Source organism: Pongo abelii, chromosome 12 (genome assembly GCF_028885655.2).
Source record: "Pongo abelii isolate AG06213 chromosome 12, NHGRI_mPonAbe1-v2.0_pri, whole genome shotgun sequence".
NCBI lineage: Eukaryota > Metazoa > Chordata > Mammalia > Primates > Hominidae > Pongo > Pongo abelii.
Window position 1 is genome coordinate 24209007 of NC_071997.2, and position 23076 is coordinate 24232082.

Consider the following 23076-nt stretch of genomic DNA (forward strand, 5'->3'; position numbering starts at 1 on the left):
TAATTACACATTCATTTCTGTTTTGAACTATTAACTATATAGTCTGTGAAATATACTTTATGTATTGATTATTTTGTTTGAAATCCCATTCAGGCTACAAGTGACGAGGAAGATTCTGTTTCAAATATAGCCACAGAAATAAAGGATGGAGAAAAATCTGGGACAGGTAATTTTGCAAAACACATTTAATGTCATGCTCACTCAGGAGAGAAGATAACTTCTCTTCCCTGAATAAATCGCAGGGGGCTCATTGAATCTGCACATTCTGATTCAGCAGCCCTGAGATTCTGCATTTGTAATAAGTTCTCGGGTGACGCTGACGCTACCGGTCCTTGGCCATGATCTGAGTAGTAAGATTATATTCTTCCCCACAGTGAAATTGGCAAGAACGATTGGAGAGCAGTGCAAGATATAACAGGCTAAGGAACAGCATATTCTTGCTTTAATTCTACAGCATGTTTCCATCATAAAGGGAAGGAGAAAGAGATTAAGTAATAAAAATTATAGGCATCAGAACATATTGTTAAAACCACATGGAAGAAGTGATTGGAATAACCCGTAAACAATGTAGAAAGAGAACTAAGGAGACCTCTGATGTGGTAATTATTTTACTCAAGGAAGAGGGATTGAGGCAAGAAGGAGGGAAAAGAAGATGTTATTTATGTAATTTTGGGGTTTCTGCTGCAGAAACCTGATGGGACTCACTTCAGATGCATTTGGAATATTTGCATAAAAGATTAGATTTTGGCTGCTCCAGGAACTACTGGAAGCAGGATAGAGTGCTAGAATCGTGACGACCCACAGTGACTCATTACCCCTCTTTGTTACTATTGGGCATCAGAGATATATGTTTTGCTGGTATTAGCTATTCAAATAGGATAATCATGAATATGCATACATTAGTTTTGTTTTTCAAGGAACTAACTTTTGGATAAAATAGCAATTTAATGAAAATACTTTAGAGAATAACATGATCCTTCAAACCAGACTATTTTAGAAACAAAAATAATGTTGAATTCATTAATTGTCTCCTAAAGTGGTTATTTTCAATGAATATCAGAGCAATTTCCAAATGGAAAAGCTTATTCATATCTAATGTTTTTAGTAACTTTATTTTGTATAAGTGTGTGAAATTTGGTGGTTTATTATACTTTTTTGATGAGGTTTATATATTATAACTTCTTGCCATGAGTGGATGAAGAAACTTTCTGAAGGCTAACCTAGAGGATACAAGAAATGTAGGCACATTATGACACCACAGAGGTGTGAGAAATAACGAATATTATATACTAGGATTCACCAAACATATATTTAAGCTGAGCAATTCGGGACACTTCCACAGAGCACTTGGGAAGTGTGCATTCAACTAAAGTGCCATTGTCATTATGTAAATCAGCAGGGGGCTCATTGAAGCTGCACATTCTGATTCAGCGGGCCTGAGAGTCTGCATTTGTAGCAAGTTCTCAAAAGACGGTGATTCTGCTGATTTTTGGCCATGATCTGAGTAGTAAGATTATAGACTTCCCTACATTGAAATTGGGAAGAAGAACCACTGGAGAGCAGTTCAAGACATAACAGGCTGAGGGGACAGCATAATTTTGCTTCAATTCTACAGCACATTTCCATCAAGAGGGGAAGGAGAACAAGATGAAGTACTAGAAATTGTAGGCACCAGATCACATTGCTAAAACCAGAGGGAAGAAGTGATCATAATAAGCCATAAACACTGTAGAACGAGAAGTAACGAGACCACTGATGTAGTAATTATTTTCCTCAGGGAAGAGGGATTGTGGGGCAGGAAGAAGGGAAAAGAAGTTATTTATTGAATTTTAGGGTTTCTGCTGAGGAAACCTGAGGGAACTCACTTCAGATGCATTTAGAATGTTTGCATAAAGGAAGATTTGATTTTGGCTGCTCCAGGAACTACTGGAAGCAGGATAGAGTGCTAGAATTGTGATAAACCAGTCACCTGTTACCCCTCTTTGTTATTATTGGGCATCAGAGATATATGTTTTGCCATTATCAGTTAGTCAAATGAGATAAATGTAAATATGCATACATTGGCTTTGTCGTTCAGAGAGCTAACTTTTGGATAAAGTAGCAATTTAGTGAAAATACTTTAGAGAATAACATGATGTTTCAAACAGACTATTTTGGAAACAAAAATAGTGTTAAATTCTTTAATTGACTCCTAAAATATTTATTTTAATGAATATTTGAGTGATTTCCAAATGCACAACCTTATTCATATCTAATGCTTTTAGTGACTTTATTTTGTGTAAGTATATCAAATTTGTTAATTTTTTACACATTTTGATTAGGTTTGTATATTATACCTTGTTCCCATGTGTGACTGACAAAACTTTCTGAAGGTTAATCCAGAATATACAAAAGTATAGGCTCATTATTATACCACATGTGTATGAAGAATAATGAATACCACAGAATAGGATTCACCAAACATATATGCAAGGTGACCAGTTTGGGACACTTCCACTGAGGAGCTTTGAAGTGTACGTTCATCTAAAGTGTAATGGTCATTGTGTACCTGCTCAATTGTCAGGCAAGTCAAAGAGCATGATGAATATTTGTGGTATAATGGTTTAAATCCTTCTGATGTCTTGTATGAAAGACAAGTGTGATCCTGGCTCACTTCAACTTTCACTTTCTGAGTTCAAGTGATTCTCCCATCTCAGTCTCCTGAGTAGCTGAGTTTACAGGTGTGCACCACCAACCTCGTAATTTTTGTGTTTTTACTAGAGACGAGCTTTCACCATGTTGGCCAGGTTGGTCTCGAACTCCTGACCTCAAGTGATCCACCCACCTCAGCCTCACAATGTGCTGGGATTACAGGCGTGACCCACCGGGCCCTGCCTACATGATCTTCTTGTAATTTTTTTAATTTTTTAAAAATAAAGATAGAGTGTTTCTGTGTTGCCCAAGCTGGTCTGAAATGCCTGGGCTTCTCAAGTGATACTTCTGCCTCAGCCTTTTGAGTAGCTGAGATTATAGGAACAAGTCACCGTGCTCTTTTGTTTTTAATATTTTATAGGTTCCTATTGTTGATTTAAAATGCGTTTTACTTTTTGTTTAATAGTGCTCCCTGCTGCTGAACAGTGTTTAAACAGGTATGATTTCACAGATTTTTTAAAGTGATAGTTAACTTAGTGAATAGAAAGAATAGAAACTAATATCTGTTTAGTGTTCTACTCTGTGCTAGACACCATATTACATGCTTAATATTGATCATGTCATGTCATCTCCACACAGCTTTACAAACTATTTGTGCTATTATTGCATTTTTACTAATTAAGCAACTCTGCTTTAAAGAGGTTGAAATATTGGCTCATGGTTCCACAGTTAACAGGTAGCCAACCCATGATTTGACCATCATCCTGCCTGGCTCTCAAATCACTTCATTTACCCCTCAGCATAAATGGATACAGACCTATGCAGCAATGTGATCACGGTACTGGTTTAACTCAGATCAATTCAGAAAGTCACATTTTGTTATGCGTTGACTCTCTTTAGAGTGTTCCTTAGAAGCCTGGCTACTCCAAAAGTTTGCCCAAATATTTTGGAAATGGCAGTGGTAACCATATTACATTTTTTTAACCATCAAAATTTTAAAGGCAAATATCAGTTACCTGTGGCCACAGGACCCTAAGTTTTTCATATGCAAGACGAGGCCAGTCCTAGAAAAATATTATCTTATTGTGCTTGGCGAATATCTAAATATAGTCCGTGTTATGTTAACTATATTTAGCATATATTAAAAGGATATTTCTAATTCATTTGTCTACTTACTGCCTACTCAGTTAGGTTTTCTCTTTAAGTGAGTACCCTGCCTAGTTTGCTGAAGCTTTTTCTTATTTTCTGGATTCTTTTATTTTCCTTCTATGACATTTTAATAATATTTTCTTGATTTCTTTTTACTTCTCTTCTGCTTTCCTTATGATCTTCTACTATAGTTTTCAAGAACGGCAGCTAAATATTTCCCATTTTCCTATAGACAAAATCAGAGGTGCATAGAATTTCAGAATGTTAAGAAATCCTAGAGACTAAACAAAATATCCTCTGGTACTTGAATCCTTGCTTAACATCCTGATCAAGTGGTTGTTCAGGTGGAGAACCTGAAACTCAAAGAGAGAAAATTATTCGGATACAATAAATCAGAAAAATGAGAATTGCGCTCAGGTTTCTTAGTACAAAACCCAGTCTTCTTTTACATCATTCTGTCATTGAGTGATTTTAGTTTTAGAAAGAGGGAGTGGCTCTAGTGAACACAGTGGAAGAGGATGAGAATGGAATGAGCTGTTGAACCCAATGAAAGTGGATAAGAATGGAATTTGCAGGGGACAGCCAAATTTGAAGAGATACAAATTCTTAGTTGGACAGAAATGAGGGTTTTAGGAAAAAATCTGAATTTTTGGTTTAATGCAAGTTTGATAAAGATAAGGGAATTGAAAACACAGGATGTTGGGAGCTATCAAGAAAGGCATATTAGAATACCGCGTTCAAGGAGTGTTGAGGAGGTTGCTGCCTTTTTATTCATTTAACTGGAGGAACTGACAAACTTCAAGGTTTTATTGAAAAATGTTAAAAGAATTTGAGCCACTGGAAAGAGTCCCCGGAGCAGATAGGAATGTGGTATCATCTTCTTCCATCCCAGCTTACAGAGGGCTTAGAATCCCTCAAGAACTAGGGAGCTGCAGATTGCTTAAGTACGTAGATCTGTGACCCAGGGTGGATGTCTCTTTTTTTCTGACTCTTTTCTCAATTCTCTCATGTACATGTAGGGTAGGGGAAATGTAGGATTGGCTGACAAACCAGCAATGAAGCTTCATTTGGGTAGTTGGTAACATGCGTATGCTTGGGGTGGATGACTGAGACTAACTTACTTTCCAGAAGCAGAGGAATAGAGAGCTCCTACTCTCAATTATGTTAGCCCATTTTTGAGGACTCTGGGCTTTCCTAGGCTGAAGATGTAGACTGGAGATTGCCACGGATCCCTGCAGAAGAGGGATGCAGAAGTGGGAGCCCATAGCAAGGAAGATATTTAGATAGTGATGAATGAAATGGAGCTATAAGTACTTAGGAGGGAGACTTTTCCAGCAATCTCTCTCTTGGGTATCTGAGTGTCTATGAAGGTTCTTAATCTTGCTGGTTTTTGTGGATCTGAATGAGGCAGGATGTATATAATGACAATAATTGGATTTTAAAATTTTTAATGTTTTAATCTTCTGTGAAGAATATTCCCAATAACAACATAACAACATATACATTTGTACTTTGACTTGTACACTCAGCTTTCAAACATTTGCACTGTTTCAGGGGGCTCCCTGTAGTGTTCTATGGTGAAGAGAATCAGTGGGCCCTCTTTAAGTAGCTTACATGCTGAAGATCCAAGACTCCCATTTTCCAGTGACAGAGATTAGTCTTTGAATCAGGAATAGATAATGGAGAAGAGACAGTGCCTTTTCTACCTTGTTTTAGGTTATCAGGTTTACTGCAGATCAGTAACAAAAGTTGTGTTAGATATCAACTGGATTTTCAGTTTAGCCTTAAGGGTAGATAATTTATAAGGACAATTTATTGTCTGGCTATGCCGTTATAATGGCTGTCACTATTTGTTACGGGTTTAAGGGTGAGTCTGCATTGGATATTTCATAGGTTGGGAGAGGTGGAGGCAGAAATAGGTAACTGAAATGTTTTCTAAAACGGAAGCCATATCTAAATTATACCAAGAAATATTACTTAATATGCAGAGAACTGAGTTTCCTCAGACTTTGTTTTACCATTTTTTTTGGAGGGGGCATGCATGTATAGACTGACGATTTTTATTTTCTTTTAAGAAATGAACGTGTTCATTTTTATTGTATCTTTTTGCTCTGTAGGAGTCTCTACAGACCGGATACTGTTGCACAGCCTGTGACAGAGGATGATGAGTTTGATTTGGAATCTGAGGTAGAGTACTCTCTTGTGAAATTAATTTTCTCACTGTGAATCCCATTTTTGATATTATTTTCTTCTAAAACTTAGCAGTTGTCTACCTATCATTGTTTTATGTTAGTATTAAAACTTTTATTAGAGATAACCATTTTAAAGAGATGGGAGGGGTTAATTTTAATTGTTTCTACTTTGGCAAATAAGAAATAGTTGATAAATACTTTGAGAGGTGTGACATGAAAAAAAATTGATGGAAAATGCACAGTGACAGAAAAATGTTGTGTGGGAATGCTTTCCCACAATAGAGGAGATGCAAGTTTTGGTCTAGGCTTATTTGAGTAAGTGTTTTTACTTTAAGTTATATATCATATGAGTATGACTAATAATACCTGTGTTTAAATGAATCTTTGTTACATCAGATGACTTATTATGGGAATCATGGAATCACCCTGTTACACATAGCATATAGTTTCTTTTTATTTCTTGTACACCTATTTTAACATCATACAGTATTTTTGCAGAGAGCTACTTCTTTATTTTTATTCTTGGTTCTATAATTAGACTAAAATAGTATTAGAAATTGTGGAAATTTAACTAGACTTGGTATCATGTGCCTGTAGTCCCACCTATTCAAGAGATCAAGCCAGGAGAATTTCTTGAGCCCAGGAGTTTAAGACCAAGCTTGGCAATATAGCAAGAGCTTATCTCTAATTTTAAAAAGTTGTTGAAGATTAGAAATTTAAATTCTGTTGTCAAATCTGTATTAGAGAGGGTTTACACTGTGTTTTCCAGGTCCTTTTTATTAAGAGTATACTTTAAACTCTTTATCTACTTGAAGAATATGCATTTTGTTTAAAATAACAACCTGTTTGATAAGTAGAGACTCTTCATTTTCCTAAGGTCAGACTTTAATTTCACAAGGTTTGTGCACTGTAATTAAAAAAAATGTCTACTCAGGGTCTTTGTATCACAGTCTAAATTTTAAATATCAGAGGCTTTTGTGTTAAGTTATTGAAAAATAATTGTAAAACTCCTGCATTACTATGAGCCCCTGCAAGCTAGAAAACCTATTTGTATGTATCCTGGAGTACCCAGAATAATGTGTTGCATGTAAGAAACATTTTATTAGTGTTTAATGTGAATCAACAGACAGGCAAATAGGCTTTTTTTACAATGGAAAGTTACAGGTAACATAATATGCCTAAGATATCTAATAATTAAATCTATTAAACATCTTGAATGTTTCGAATTCATCTTTTCTTCTAATGTTGAGAATGTATAAGTTGAGGTGAGTTATGTTGAGAAAATATGTCTTATAGAAGAAAATAAAGTTTAGAAAAGATGGAAAGGAAATAGGAAAGGTAGATACAGCGTGTTTTCTAATATCTTCCAACTGGAAGCTTGGATTAGGATTTTAGATTAAATTTTCTTAAATTTTTAAAGGCCCAACGATGTTCTACTAAATACATATTTTTCAGGACATACATTACTCTTTCGAATTCTGAATAAAAATTCTTTCTCCCGGTTGTAAGTTGCTGGAATTTTATTGTTTTTTTTTTTCTCTCTCTCTCTGTGTCTCTGTCTGTCTCTCTCTGTCTGTAGTAAGAATGTTTCAGCTTTCAGGTGAATGATCATGGTTAACTCTTGGGATGTGTTATTTTATAATAAATAAATTAAAGTCTTTATTACATATGTATTTACACAAAACAAATTGTCGAGTAAATGCTAACCAGTGTTATTAGGCATATATTATGAACGCAAGCTTTTCTTTTCAGCTCATTTTTGATTGACTGGTCATGTCTCTCTTTTTGTTTGTTTCTCCCTCCTTCCCCTTTGTTTAAAAATGATTTACCTCAGTCTAAACTTTTTCCTTGCAGACCGCATGTCTTTAGTGTCTATTCTCTCATTTCACCTCTGTTTCTGTTGTCAGGATACTTAGTTACAGCTTTCTATTTAGTAGCTATGTGTGGCCTTCATTCATGAATCATTGCTCCATAAGGTGGATGGTTGCTTTGTTCTGTCTTCTTTGGAAGGAGCTGAAGTTATACAATAATTTGTTTTTAGCTTTTGACACACAGAATAGAAGCAACTTATACTGTTTCCGATGCTAGCCCATTTAAATATAGTACTACTAAAAGCTATATTCTCACATTTTTTCCCACAGAAAGTAATTCACACAAATATATATATATATCATGCATAAATATTTTGAAAAATAAAGTGATTAATTGACTTTTTATTATTAGTTTTGTTCAGTAATACTCTAAATTACATATGAGTAAATTTTTGTCCCAGTTCGTTGTGGTTAATAAAAGAAACTAATGGATATCATAGTATTTGTATAATAATCAACTGGGGTTGAAAGGAGTAACATTTTGAGAATATATGTGTATCAGCAATCATAACCATCATCCCATGTGAATACGTAGATAAGTAAATGGCAGACTTGAGGTTTGAATCTAGATGAGAGTGACTTCAACGTCTATATTTTTTTTCTGTTAGATCATGTAGTAATGGTGGCTATTATCATTATTTAAATTGCTCCATGTTATTCTTAAACCTATTGTATTTTTCTTCTAGATTATTTCAAAACCATACATCCGAAAGAGAAGGATTATTTCTGTACATTCTACAGCAGATGGTAAGCTATTTGAAGCCTGCCTATTGTATTATTTACTTATTCTTCATTTATTTGTCTTTTTTTTTTTTTTTTTGTGAGATCCAGTCTTACTAGTCTGCAGCCCAGGCTGTGGTGCAGTGGCACAATCTTGGCTCACTGCAACTTCCACCTCCTGGGTTCAAGTGATTCTCCTGCCTCAGCCTCCCAAGTAGCTGGGATTACAGGTGCGCAGCACCACATCTGGCTAATTTTTGTATTTTTAGTAGATATGGAGTTTCACGATGTTGTCCAGGCTGATCTCAAACTCTTGACTTCAAGCGATCAACCCACCTAGGCCTCCCAACTGATTGATTACAGGTGTGAGCCACCGTGCCAGGCCTTCTGGATAAGGATAGAGTCTTGCCGTGTTGTCCAGGCTGGTCTCAAACTCCTGGACTTCTCAAGTAATACTTCTGCCTCAGCCTTCTGAGTAGCTAAGATTGTAGGAACAAGCCACTGTGCTCTTTTATGTTTTTAATATCCTATAGTTTTCTATCGTTGATTTAAAATGCATTTTACTTTTTGTTTAACAGTGCGTCCTCCTATTAAAGAGTGTTTTGTCAGGTATGATTTTACAGATTTTTTAAATTGATATGTTTAATGAAGTGAATAGAGAGAAGAGAAACTAGTATCTGTTTAGTGTTCTACACTGTGCTAGACACCATATTACAAGCTTAACATTTATCATGTCATGTCATCTACACACAGCTGAGAAACTATTTGTCCTATTATTGCGTTTTTACTAATTAGGCAACTCTGCTTTAAAGAGGTTGAAATATTGGCTCATGATTCCACAGTGAACAGGTAGCCAACCCAAGATTGGACCATCATCCTGCCTGGCTCTCAAATCACTTCTTTTGCCCCTAAGCATAAATGGATAGAGATCTATGCAGCAATGGGATCATGGTACTGATTTAAACCAGATTAATTCAGAAAGTCACATTTTGTTATGCATTGCCTCTCTTTAGAGTGTTCCTTAGAAGTCTGGCTACTCCAAAAGTTTGTCCAAATATTTTGGAAATGGCAGTGGTAACCATATTACTTTTTGTTTTAACCATCAAAGTTTTAAAGGCAGTTATCAGTTATCTGTGGCCACAGGACCCTAAGTTTTTCATAAGCAAGACCAAGCCAATGCCAGAAAAATATTATCTTACTGTGCTTGGCGAATGTCTAAATATAGTCCATGTTATGTTAAGTATATTTAGCATATATTAAAAGGATATTTCTAATTCATTTGTCTACTTACTGCCTACCCAGTTAGGTTTTCTCTTTAAGTGAGTACCCTGCCTAGTTTGCTGAAGCTTTTTCTTATTTTCTGGATTCTTTTATTTTCCTTCTATGACATTTTAATAATATTTTCTTGATTTCTTTTTACTTCTCTTCTGCTTTTCTTATGATCTTCTACTATAGTTTTCAAGAACGGCAGCTAAATATTTCCCATTTTCCTATAGACAAAATCAGAGGTGCATAGAATTTCAGAATGTTAAGAAATCCTAGAGACTAAACAAAATATCCTCTAGTACTTGAATCCTTGCTTAACATCCTGATCAAGTGGTTGTTCAGGTGGAGAACCTGAAACTCAAAGAGAGAAAATTATTTGGATACAGTAAATCAGAGAAATGACAATTGCACTCACGTTTGTTAATTCAAAACCCAGTCTTCTTTTACATCATTCTGTCATTGAGTGATTTTAGTTTTAGAAAGAGGGAGTGGCTCTAGTGAACACAGTGGAAGAGGATGAGAATGGAATGAGCTGTTGAACCCAATGAAAGTGGATAGGAATGGAATTTGCAGGGGACAGCCAAATTTGAAAAGAAACTCTTAGTTGGATAGAAATGAGGGTTTTAGGAAAAAATCTGAATTTTTGGCTTCATTACAAGTTTGATAAAGATAAGGAAATTGAAAACACAGGATGTTGGGAGCTATCAAGAAAGGCATATTAGAATATGGCATTCAAGAGGTTCTGAAGAGGTTGCTGCCTTTTTGTTCGTTTAACTGGAGGAACTGACAAACTTCAAGGTTTTATTGAAAAATGTTAAAAGAATTTGAGCCACTGGAAAGAGTCTCCAGAGCAGATAGGAATGTGGTATCATCTTCTTCCATCCCAGCTTACAGAGGGCTTAGAATCCCTCAAGAACTAGGGAGCTGGAGATTGCTTAAGTACATAGATCTGTGACCCAGGGTGGATGTCTCTTTTTTTCTGACTCTTTTCTCAATTCTCTCATGTACATGTAGGGTAGGGGAAATGTAAGACTTGCCGGCAAACCAGCAATGAAGCTTCATTTGGGTAGTTGGTAACATGCGTATGCTTGGGGTGGATGACTGAGACTAACTTACTTTCCAGAAGCAGAGGAATAGAGAGCTCCTACTCTCAATTATGTTAGCCCATCTTTTGAGGACTCTGGGCTTTCCTAGGCTGAAGATGTAGACTGGAGATTGCCACGGATCCCTGCAGAAGAGGGATGCAGAAGTGGGAGCCCATAGCAAGGAAGATATTTAGATAGTGATGAATGAAATGGAGCTATAAGTACTTAGGAGGGAGACTTTTCCAGCAGTCTCTCTCTTGGGTATCTGAGTGTCTATGAAGGTTCTTAAGCTTGCTGGTTTTTGTGGATCTGAATGAGGCAGGATGTATATAATGACAATAATTGGATTTTAAAATTTTTAATGTTTTAATCTTCTGTGAAGAATATTCCCAATAACAACATAACAACATATACATTTGTACTTTGACTTGTACACTCAGCTTTCAAACATTTGCAGTGTTTCGGGGGCTCCCTGTAGTGTTCTAGGGTGAAGAGAATCAGTGGGCCCTCTTTAAGTAGCTTACATGCTGAAGATCCAAGACTCCCATTTTCCAGTGACAGAGATTAGTCTTTGAATCAGGAATAGATAATGGGGAAGAGACAGTGCCTTTTCTACCTTGTTTTAGGTTATCAGGTTTACTGCAGTTCAGTAACAAAAGTTGTGTCAGATATCAACTGGATTTTCAGTTTAGCCTTAAGGGCAGATAATTTATAAGGACAAATTATTGTCTGGCCCTGCCATTATAATGCCTGTCCCTATTTGTTACGGGTTTAAGGGTGAGTCTGCATTGGATATTTCATAGGTTGGGAGAGGTGGAGGCAGAAATAGGTAACTGAAATGTTTTCTAAAATGGAAGCCATATCTTAATTATACCAAGAAATATTATTTAATATGCAGAGAACTGAGTTTCCTCAGACTTTGCTTTACCATTTTTTTTGGAGGGGGCATGCATGTATAGACTGACGATTTTTATTTTCTTTTAAGAAATGAACGTGTTCATTTTTGTTGTATCTTTTTGCTCTGTAGGAGTCTCTACAGACCGGATACTGTTGCACAGCCTGTGACAGAGGATGATGAGTTTGATTTGGAATCTGAGGTGGAGTACTCCCTTGTGAAATTAATTTTCTCACTGTGAATCTCATTTTTGATATTATTTTCTTCTAAAACTTAGCAGTTGTCTACCTATCATTGTTTTATGTTAGTATTAAAACTTTTATTAGAGATAACCATTTTAAAGAGATGGGAGGGGTTAATTTTAATTTTTTTTACTTTGGCAAATAAGAAATAGTTGATAAATACTTTGAGAGGTGTGACCTGAAAAAAAAATTGCTGGAAAATGCACAGTGACAGAAAAGTGTTGTTTGGGAATGCTTTCCCACAATAGAGGAGATGCAAGTTTTGGCCTAGGCTTATTTGAGTAAGTGTTTTTACTTTGAGTTATATATCATATGAGTATGACTAATAATACCTGTGTTTAAATGAATCTTTGTTACATCAGATGACTTATTATGGGAATCATGGAATCACCATGTTACACATAGCATATAGTTTCTTTTTATTTCTTGTACACCTATTTTAACATCATACAGTATTTTTGCAGAGTGCTATTTCTTTATTTTTATTCTTGGTTCTATAATTAGGCTAAAATAGTGTTAGAAATTGTGGAAATTTAACTAGACTTGGTATCATGTGCCTGTAGTCCCACCTATTCAAGAGATCAAGCCAGGAGAATTTCTTGAGCCCAGGAGTTTAAGACCAAGCTTGGCAATATAGCAAGAGCTTATCTCTAATTTTAAAAAGTTGTTGAAGATTAGAAATTTAAATTCTGTTGTCAAATCTGTATTAGAGAGGGTTTACACTGTGTTTTCCAGGTCCTTTTTATTAAGAGTACACTTTAAACTCTTTATCAAATTGAAGAATATGTGTTTTGTTTAAAATAACAACCTGTTTGATAAGCAGAGACTCTTCATTTTCCTAAGGTCAGATGTTAATTTCACAAAGTGTGTGCACTGTAAGTAAAAAAAATGTCTACTCAGGGTCTTTGTATCACAGTCTAAATTTTAAATATCAGAGGCTTTTGTGTTAAGTTATTGAAAAATAATTGTAAAACTCCTGCATTACTATGAGCCACTGCAAGCTAGAAAACCTATTTGTATGTATCCTGGAGTACCCAGAATAATGTGTTGCATGTAAGAAACATTTTATTAGTGTTTAATGTGAATCAACAGACAGGCAAATAGGCTTTTTTTACAATGGAAAGTTACAGGTAACATAATATGCCTAAGATATCTAATAATTAAATCTATTAAACGTCTTGAATGTTTTGAATTTATCTTTTCTTCTAATGTTGAGAATGTATAAGTTGAGGTGAGTTATGTTGAGAAAATATGTCATATGGAAGAAAATAAAGTTTAGAAAAGATGGAAAGGAAATAAGAAAGGTAGATACAGCGTGTTTTCTAATATCTTCCAACTGGATTCTTGGATCAGGATTTTACATTAAATTTTCTTAAATTTTTTTTCTTTTTATTATTATTATTATTATTATTATTATTATACTTTAGGCTCTATGGTACATGTGCGCAATGTGCAGGTAAGTTACATATGTATACATGTGCCATGCTGGTGCGCTGCACCCACCAACTCGGCATCTAGCATTAGATATATCTCCCAATGCTATCCCTCCCCCCACCCCACAACAGTCCCCGAAGTGTGATGTTCCCCTTCCTGTGTGCATGTGTTCTCATTGTTCAATTCCCACCCATGAGTGAGAATATGCGGTGTTTGGTTTTTTGTTCTTGCGATAGTTTACTGAGAATGAGGATTTCCAATTTCATCCATGTCCCTACAAAGGACATGAACTCATCATTTTTTATGGCTGCATAGTATTCCATGGTGTATATGTGCCACATTTTCTTAATCCAGTCTATCACTGTTGGACATTTGGGTTGGTTCCAAGTCTTTGTTATTGTGAATAATGCTGCAATAAACATACGTGTGCATGTGTCTTTATAGCAGCATGATTTATAGTCCTTTGGGTATATACCCAGTAATGGGATGGCTGGGTCAAATGGAATTTCTAGTTCTAGATCCCTGAGGAATCGCCACACTGACTTCCACAAGGGTTGAACTAGTTTACAGTCCCACCAACAGTGTAAAAGTGTTCCTATTTCTCCACATCCTCTCCAGCACCTGTTGTTTCCTGACTTTTTAATGATTGCCATTCTAACTGGTGTGAGATGGTATCTCATTGTGGTTTTGATTTGCATTTCTCTGATGGCCAGTGATGGTGAGCATTTTTTCATCTGTTTTTTGGCCTCATAAATGTCTTCTTTTGAGAAGTGTCTGTTCATGTCCTTCGCCCACTTTTTGATGGGGTTGTTTGTTTTTTTCTTGTAAATTTGTTGGAGTTCATTGTAGATTCTGGATATTAGCCCTTTGTCAGATGAGTAGGTTGCGAAAATTTTCTCCCATTTTGTAGGTTGCCTGTTCACTCTGACGGTAGTTTCCTTTGCTGTGCAGAAGCTCTTTAGTTTAATTAGATCCCATTTGTCAATTCTGGCTTTTGTTGCCATTGCTTTTGGTGTTTTAGACATGAAGTCCTTGCCCATGCCTATGTCCTGAATGGTAATGCCTAAGTTTTCTTCTAGGGTTTTTATGGTTTTAGGTCTAACATTAAGTCTTTAATCCATCTTGAATTGATTTTTGTATAAGGTGTAAGGAAGGGATCCAGTTTCAGCTTTCTGCATATGGCTAGCCAGTTTTCCCAGCACCATTTATTAAATAGGGAATCCTTTCCCCATTTCTTGTTTTTGTCAGGTTTGTCAAAGATCAGATAGTTGTAGATATTTGGCATTATTTCTGACGGCTGTGTTCTGTTCCATTGATCTATATCTCTGTTTTGGTACCAGTACCATGCTGTCTTGGTTACTGTAGCCTTGTAGTAGAGTTTGAAGTCAGGTAGTTTGATGCCTCCAGCTTTGTTCTTTTGGCTTAGGATTGACTTGGCGATGCGGGCTCTTTTTTGGTTCCATATGAACTTTAAAGTAGTTTTTTCCAATTCTGTGAAAAAAGTCATTGGTAACTTGATGGGGATGGCATTGAATCTGTAAATTACCTTGGGAAGGATGGTCATTTTCATGATATTGATTCTTCCTACCCATGAGCATGGAATGTTCTTCCATTTGTTTGTGTCATCTTTTATTTCCTTGAGCAGTGGTTTGTAGTTCTTTTTGAAGAGGTCCTTCACATCCCTTGTAAGTTGGATTCCTAGGTATTTTATTCTCTTTGAAGCAATTGTGAATGGGAGTTCACTCATGATTTGGCTCTCTGTTTGTCTGTTATTGATGTATAAGAATGCTTGTAATTTTTGTACATTGATTTTGTATCCTGAGACTTTGCTGAAGTTGCTTATCAGCTTAAGGAGATTTTGGGCTGAGACAATGGGGTTTTCTAGATATACTATCATGTCATCTGCAAACAGGGACAATTTGACTTCCTCTTTTCCTAATTGAATACCGTTGATTTCCTTCTCTTGCCTAATTGTCCTGGCCAGAACTTCCAACACTACGTTGAATAGGAGTGGTGAGAGAGGGCATCCCTGTCTTGTGCCAGTTTTCAAAGGGAATGCTTCCAGTTTTTGCCCATTCAGTATGATATTGGCTGTGGGTTTGTCATAAATAGCTCTTATTATTTTGAGATACGTCCCATCAATACCTAATTTATTGAGAGTTTTTAGCATGAAGGGTTGTTGAATTTTGTCAAAGGCCTTTTCTGCATCTATTGAGATAATCATGTGGTTTTTGTCTTTGGTTCTGTTTATATGCTGGATTACATTTATTGATTTGCATATATTGAACCAGCCTTGCATCCCAGGGATGAAGCCCACTTGATCATGGTGGATAAGCTTTTTGATGTGCTGCTGGATTCTGTTTGCCAGTATTTTATTGAGGATTTTTGCATCAATGTTCATCAAGGTTATTGGTCTAAAATTCTCTTTTTTTGTTGTGTCTCTGCCCGGCTTTGGTATCAGGATGATGCTGGCCTCATAAAATGAGTTAGGGAGGATTCCCTCTTTTTCTATTGATTGGAATAGTTTCAGAAGGAATGGTACCAGTTCCTCCTTGTACCTCTGGTAGAATTCGGCTGTGAACCCATCTGGTCCTGGACTTTTTTTGGTTGGTAAGCTATTGATTATTGCCACAATTTCAGCTCCTGTTATTGGTCTAGTCAGAGATTCAACTTCTTCCTGGTTTAGTCTTGGGAGGGTGTATGTGTTGTGGAATTTATCCATTTCTTCTAGATTTTCTAGTTTATTTGCATAGAGGTGTTTGTAATATTCTCTGATGGTAGTTTGTATTTCTGTGGGATCGGTGGTGATATCCCCTTTATCATTTTTTATTGCATCTATTTGATTCTTCTCTCTTTTTTTCTTTATTAATCTTGCTAGCGGTCTATCAATTTTGTTGATCCTTTCAAAAAACCAGCTCCTGGATTCATTTATTTTTTGAAGGGTTTTTTATGTCTCTATTTCCTGCAGTTCTGCTCTGATTTTAGTTATTTCTTGCCTTCTGCTAGCTTTTGAATATGTTTGCTCTTGCTTTTCTAGTTCTTTTAATTGTGATGTTAGGGTGTCAATTTTGGATCTTTCCTGCTTTCTCTTGTGGGCATTTAGTGCTATAAATTTCCCCTTACACACTGCTTTGAATGCATCCCAGAGATTCTGATATGTTGTGTCTTTGTTCTCGTTGGTTTCAAAGAACATCTTTATTTCTGCCTTCATTTCGTTATGTACCCAGTAGTCATTCAGGAGCAGGTTGTTCAGTTTCCACGTAGTTGAGCGGTTTTGAGTGAGATTCTTAATCCTGAGTTCTAGCTTGATTGCACTGTGATCTGAGAGATAGTTTGTTATAATTTCTGTTCTTTTACATTTATTGAGGAGAGCTTTACTTCCAAGTATGTGGTCAATTTTGGAATAGGTGTGGTGTGGTGCTGAAAAAAATGTATATTCTGTTGATTTGGGGTGGAGAGTTCTGTAGATGTCTATTAGGTCCACTTGGTGCAGAGCTGAGTTCAATTCCTGGGTATCCTTGTTGACTTTCTGTCTCGTTGATCTGTCTAATGTTGACAGTGGGGTGTTAAAGTCTCCCATTATTAATGTGTGGGAGTCTAAGTCTCTTTGTAGGTCACTCAGGGCTTGCTTTATGAATCTGGGTGCTCCTGTATTGGGTGCATATATATTTAGGATAGTTAGCTCTTCTTGTTGAATTAATCCCTTTACTATTATGTAATGGCCTTCTTTGTCTCTTTTGATCTTTGTTGGTTTAAAGTCTGTTTTATCAGAGACTAGGATTGCAACCCCTGCCTTTTTTTGTTTTCCATTTGCTTGGTAGATCTTCCTCCATCCTTTTATTTTGAGCCTATGTGTGTCTCTGCATGTGAGATGGGTTTCCTGAATACAGCACACTGATGGGTCTTGAGTCTTTATCCAATTTGCCAGTCTGTGTCTTTTAATTGGAGCATTTAGTCCATTTACATTTAAAGTTAATATTGTTATGTGTGAATCTGATCCTGTCATTATGATGTTAGCTGGTTATTTTGCTCATTAGTTGATGCAGTCTCTTCCTAGTCTCGATGGTCTTTACATTTCGGTATGATTTTGCAGTGGCTGGTACCGGTTGTGCCTTTCCATGTTTAGCGCTTCCTTCAGGAGCTCTTTTAGGGCAGTCCTGGTGGTGACAAAATCCCCCAGCATTTGCTTGTCTGTAAAGTATTTTATTTCTCCTTCACTTATGAAGCTTAGTTTGTCAGGATATGAAATTCTGGGTTGAAAATTCTTTTCTTTAAGAATGTTGAATATTGGCCCCCACTCTCTTCTGGCTTGTAGGGTTTCTGCCGAGAGATCCGCTGTTAGTCTGATGGGCTTCCCTTTGATGGTAACCCAACCTTTCTCTCTGGCTGCCCTTAACATTTTTTCCTTCATTTCAACTTTGGTGAATCTGACAATTATGTGTCTTGGAGTTGCTCTTCTCGAGGAGTATCTTTGTGGCGTTCTCTGTATTTCCTGAATCTGAATGTTGGCCTGCCTTGCTAGATTGGGGAAGTTCTCCTGGATAATATCCTGCAGAGTGTTTTCCAACTTGTTTCCATTCTCCCCTTCACTTTCAGGTAGACCAATCAGACGTAGATTTGGTCTTTTCACATAGTTCCACATTTCTTGGAGGCTTTGCTCGTTTCTTTTTATTCTTTTTTCTCTAAACTTCCCTTCTCGCTTCATTTCATTCATTTCATCTTCCAGGGCTGAAACCCTTTCTTCCATTTGATCGCATCGGCTCCTGAGGCTTCTGCATTCTTCACGTAGTTCTCGAGCCTTGGTTTTCAGCTCCATCAGCTCCTTTAAGCACTTCTCTGTATTGATTATTCTAGTTATACATTCTTCTAATTTTTTTCAAAGTTTTCAACTTCTTTGCCTTTGGTTTGAATATCCTCCCGTAGCTCAGAGTAATTTGGTCGTCTGAAGCCTTCTTCTCTCAGCTCGTCAAAGTCATTCTCCGTCCAGCTTTGTTCCATTACTGGTGAGGAACTGCGTTCCTTTGGAGGAGGAGAGGTACTCTGCTTTTTAGAGTTTCTAGTTTTTCTGCTCTGTTTTTTCCCCATCTTTGTGGTTTTATCTACTTTTGGTCTTTGATGATGGTGATGTACAGATGGGTTTTTGGTGTGGATATCCTTTCTGTTAGTTTTCCTTCTAACAGACAGGACCCTCAGCTGCAGGTCTGTTGGAGTACCCGGCCGGCTGTGTGAGGTGTCAGTCTGCCCCTGCTGGGGGGTGCCTCCCAGTTAGGCTGCTCGGGGGTCAGGGGTCAGGGACCCACTTGAGGAGGCAGTCAGCCCGTTCTCAGTTCTCCAGCTGCGTGCTGGGAGAACCACTGCTCTCCTCAAAGCTGTCAGACAGGGACATTTAAGTCTGCAGAGGTTACTGCTGTCTTTTTGTTTGTCTGTGCCCTGCCCCCAGAGGTGGAGCCTACAGAGGCAGGCAGGCCTCCTTGAGCTGTGGTGGGCTCCACCCAGTTCAAGCTTCCAGGCTGCTTTGTTTACCTAAGCGAGCCTGGGCAATGGCGGGTGCCCCTCCCCCAGCCTCGCTGCCCACTTGCTGTTTGATCTCAGACTGCTGTGCTAGCAATCAGCGAGACTCCGTGGGCGTAGGACCCTCTGAGCCAGGTGCGGGCTATACTCTCCTGGGGCACCGTTTCCTAAGCCCGTCGGAAAAGCACAGTATTCGGGTGGGAGTGGCCCAATTTTCCAGGTGCCGTCTGTCACCCCTGGAAAGGGAACTCCCTGACCCCTTGCGCTTCCCGAGTGAGGCAATGCCTCGCCCCTGCTTCGGCTGGCACACGGTGCACTCTCCCACTGACCTGCGCCCACTGTCTGGCACTCCCTAGTGAGATGAACACGGTACCTCAGATGGAAATGCAGAAATCACTCGTCTTCTGCGTCGCTCGCGCTGGGAGCTGTAGACCGGAGCTGTTCCTATTCGGCCATCTTGGCTCCTCCCCTCCAAATTTTCTTAAATTTTTAAAGCCCCAACCATGTTCTACTAAATACATATTTTTCAGGACATACATTACTCTTTCGAATTCTGAATAAAAATTCTTTCTCCCGGTGTTAAGTTGCTGGAATTTTATTGTTTTTTTTTTTCTCTCTCTCTCTGTGTCTCTGTCTGTCTCTCTCTGTCTGTAGTAAGAATGTTTCAGCTTTCAGGTGAATGATCATGGTTAACTCTTGGGATGTGTTATTTTATAGTAAATAAATTAAAGTCTTTATTACATAAGTATTTACACAAAACAAATTGTCGAGTAAATGCTAACCAGTATTATTAGGCATATATTATGAACGCAAGCTTTTCTTTTCAGCTCATTTTTGATTGACTGGTCATGTCTCTCTTTTTGTTTGTTTCTCCCTCCTTCCCCTTTGTTTAAAAATGATTTACCTCAGTCTAACTTTTTCCTTGCAGACCGCATGTCTTTAGTGTCTATTCTCTCATTTCACCTCTGTTTCTGTTGTCAGGATACTTAGTTACAGCTTTCTATTTAGTAGCTATGTGTGGCCTTCATTCATGAATCATTGCTCCATAAGGTGGATGGTTGCTTTGTTCTGTCTTCTTTGGAAGGAGCTGAAGTTATACAATAATTTGTTTTTAGCTTTTGACACACAGAATAGAAGCAACTTATACTGTTTCCGATGCTAGCCCATTTAAATATAGTACTACTAAAAACTACATTCTCACATTTTTTCCCACAGAAAGTAATTCACACAAATATATATATACATCATGCATAAATATTTTGAAAAATAAAGTGATTAATTGACTTTTTATTATTAGTTTTGTTCAGTAATACTCTAAATTACATATGAGTAAATTTTTGTCCCAGTTCGTTGTGGTTAATAAAAGAAACTAATGGATATCATAGTATTTGTATAATAATCAACTGGGGTTGAAAGGAGTAACATTTTGAGAATATATGTGTATCAGCAATCATAATCATCATCCCATGTGAATACGTAGATGAGTAAATGGCAGACTTGAGGTTTGAATCTAGATGAGAGTGACTTCAACGTCTATATTTTTTTTCTGTTAGATCATGTAGTAATGGTGGCTATTATCATTATTTAAATTGCTCCATGTTATTCTTAAACCTATTGTGTTTTTCTTCTAGATTATTTCAAAACCATACATCCGAAAGAGAAGGATTATTTCTGTACAATCTACAGCAGATGGTAAGCTATTTGAAGCCTGCCTATTGTATTATTTACTTACCCTTCATTTATTTGTCTTTTTTTTTTTTTTTGTGAGATCCAGTCTTACTAGTCTGCAGCCCAGGCTGTGGTGCAGTGGCACAATCTTGGCTCACTGCAACTTCCACCTCCTGGGTTCAAGTGATTCTCCTGCCTCAGCCTCCCAAGTAGCTGGGATTACAGGTGCGCAGCACCACATCTGGCTAATTTTTGTATTTTTAGTAGATATGGAGTTTCACGATGTTGTCCAGGCTGATCTCAAACTCTTGACTTCAAGCGATCAACCCACCTAGGCCTCCCAACTGATTGATTACAGGTGTGAGCCACCGTGCCAGGCCTTCTGGATAAGGATAGAGTCTTGCCGTGTTGTCCAGGCTGGTCTCAAACTCCTGGACTTCTCAAGTAATACTTCTGCCTCAGCCTTCTGAGTAGCTAAGATTGTAGGAACAAGCCACTGTGCTCTTTTATGTTTTTAATATCCTATAGTTTTCTATCGTTGATTTAAAATGCATTTTACTTTTTGTTTAACAGTGCGTCCTCCTATTAAAGAGTGTTTTGTCAGGTATGATTTTACAGATTTTTTAAATTGATATGTTTAATGAAGTGAATAGAGAGAAGAGAAACTAGTATCTGTTTAGTGTTCTACACTGTGCTAGACACCATATTACAAGCTTAACATTTATCATGTCATGTCATCTACACACAGCTGAGAAACTATTTGTCCTATTATTGCGTTTTTACTAATTAGGCAACTCTGCTTTAAAGAGGTTGAAATATTGGCTCATGATTCCACAGTGAACAGGTAGCCAACCCAAGATTGGACCATCATCCTGCCTGGCTCTCAAATCACTTCTTTTGCCCCTAAGCATAAATGGATAGAGATCTATGCAGCAATGGGATCATGGTACTGATTTAAACCAGATTAATTCAGAAAGTCACATTTTGTTATGCATTGCCTCTCTTTAGAGTGTTCCTTAGAAGTCTGGCTACTCCAAAAGTTTGTCCAAATATTTTGGAAATGGCAGTGGTAACCATATTACTTTTTGTTTTAACCATCAAAGTTTTAAAGGCAGTTATCAGTTATCTGTGGCCACAGGACCCTAAGTTTTTCATAAGCAAGACCAAGCCAATGCCAGAAAAATATTATCTTACTGTGCTTGGCGAATGTCTAAATATAGTCCATGTTATGTTAAGTATATTTAGCATATATTAAAAGGATATTTCTAATTCATTTGTCTACTTACTGCCTACCCAGTTAGGTTTTCTCTTTAAGTGAGTACCCTGCCTAGTTTGCTGAAGCTTTTTCTTATTTTCTGGATTCTTTTATTTTCCTTCTATGACATTTTAATAATATTTTCTTGATTTCTTTTTACTTCTCTTCTGCTTTTCTTATGATCTTCTACTATAGTTTTCAAGAACGGCAGCTAAATATTTCCCATTTTCCTATAGACAAAATCAGAGGTGCATAGAATTTCAGAATGTTAAGAAATCCTAGAGACTAAACAAAATATCCTCTAGTACTTGAATCCTTGCTTAACATCCTGATCAAGTGGTTGTTCAGGTGGAGAACCTGAAACTCAAAGAGAGAAAATTATTTGGATACAGTAAATCAGAGAAATGACAATTGCACTCACGTTTGTTAATTCAAAACCCAGTCTTCTTTTACATCATTCTGTCATTGAGTGATTTTAGTTTTAGAAAGAGGGAGTGGCTCTAGTGAACACAGTGGAAGAGGATGAGAATGGAATGAGCTGTTGAACCCAATGAAAGTGGATAGGAATGGAATTTGCAGGGGACAGCCAAATTTGAAGAGAAACTCTTAGTTGGATAGAAATGAGGGTTTTAGGAAAAAATCTGAATTTTTGGCTTCATTACAAGTTTGATAAAGATAAGGAAATTGAAAACACAGGATGTTGGGAGCTATCAAGAAAGGCATATTAGAATATGGCATTCAAGAGGTTCTGAAGAGGTTGCTGCCTTTTTGTTCGTTTAACTGGAGGAACTGACAAACTTCAAGGTTTTATTGAAAAATGTTAAAAGAATTTGAGCCACTGGAAAGAGTCTCCAGAGCAGATAGGAATGTAGTATCATCTTCTTCCATCCCAGTTTACAGAGGGCTTAGAATCCCTCAAGAACTAGGGAGCTGGAGATTGCTTAAGTACATAGATCTGTGACCCAGGGTGGATGTCTCTTTTTTTCTGACTCTTTTCTCAATTCTCTCATGTACATGTAGGGTAGGGGAAATGTAGGATTGGCTGACAAACCAGCAATGAAGCTTCATTTGGGTAGTTGGTAACATGCGTATGCTTGGGGTGGATGACTGAGACTAACTTACTTTCCAGAAGCAGAGGAATAGAGAGCTCCTACTCT

The 23076-nt window shown here is 37.2% G+C and overlaps 1 protein-coding gene across 1 annotated transcript in view; it reads left to right on the plus strand.

The window, feature by feature from the left end:
- Positions 1-23076, plus strand: part of ANKRD36C (ankyrin repeat domain 36C) — a 159913-nt gene that overhangs the window by 38467 nt on the left and 98370 nt on the right. Inside the window, exons 16-23 of the mRNA XM_054547126.1 lie at positions 94-166; positions 3098-3128; positions 5898-5967; positions 8530-8590; positions 9142-9172; positions 11942-12011; positions 20628-20688; positions 21238-21268. Coding sequence (XP_054403101.1) covers positions 94-166; positions 3098-3128; positions 5898-5967; positions 8530-8590; positions 9142-9172; positions 11942-12011; positions 20628-20688; positions 21238-21268 — 428 coding nt within the window. The remainder of the gene's footprint in view (positions 1-93; positions 167-3097; positions 3129-5897; positions 5968-8529; positions 8591-9141; positions 9173-11941; positions 12012-20627; positions 20689-21237; positions 21269-23076) is intronic.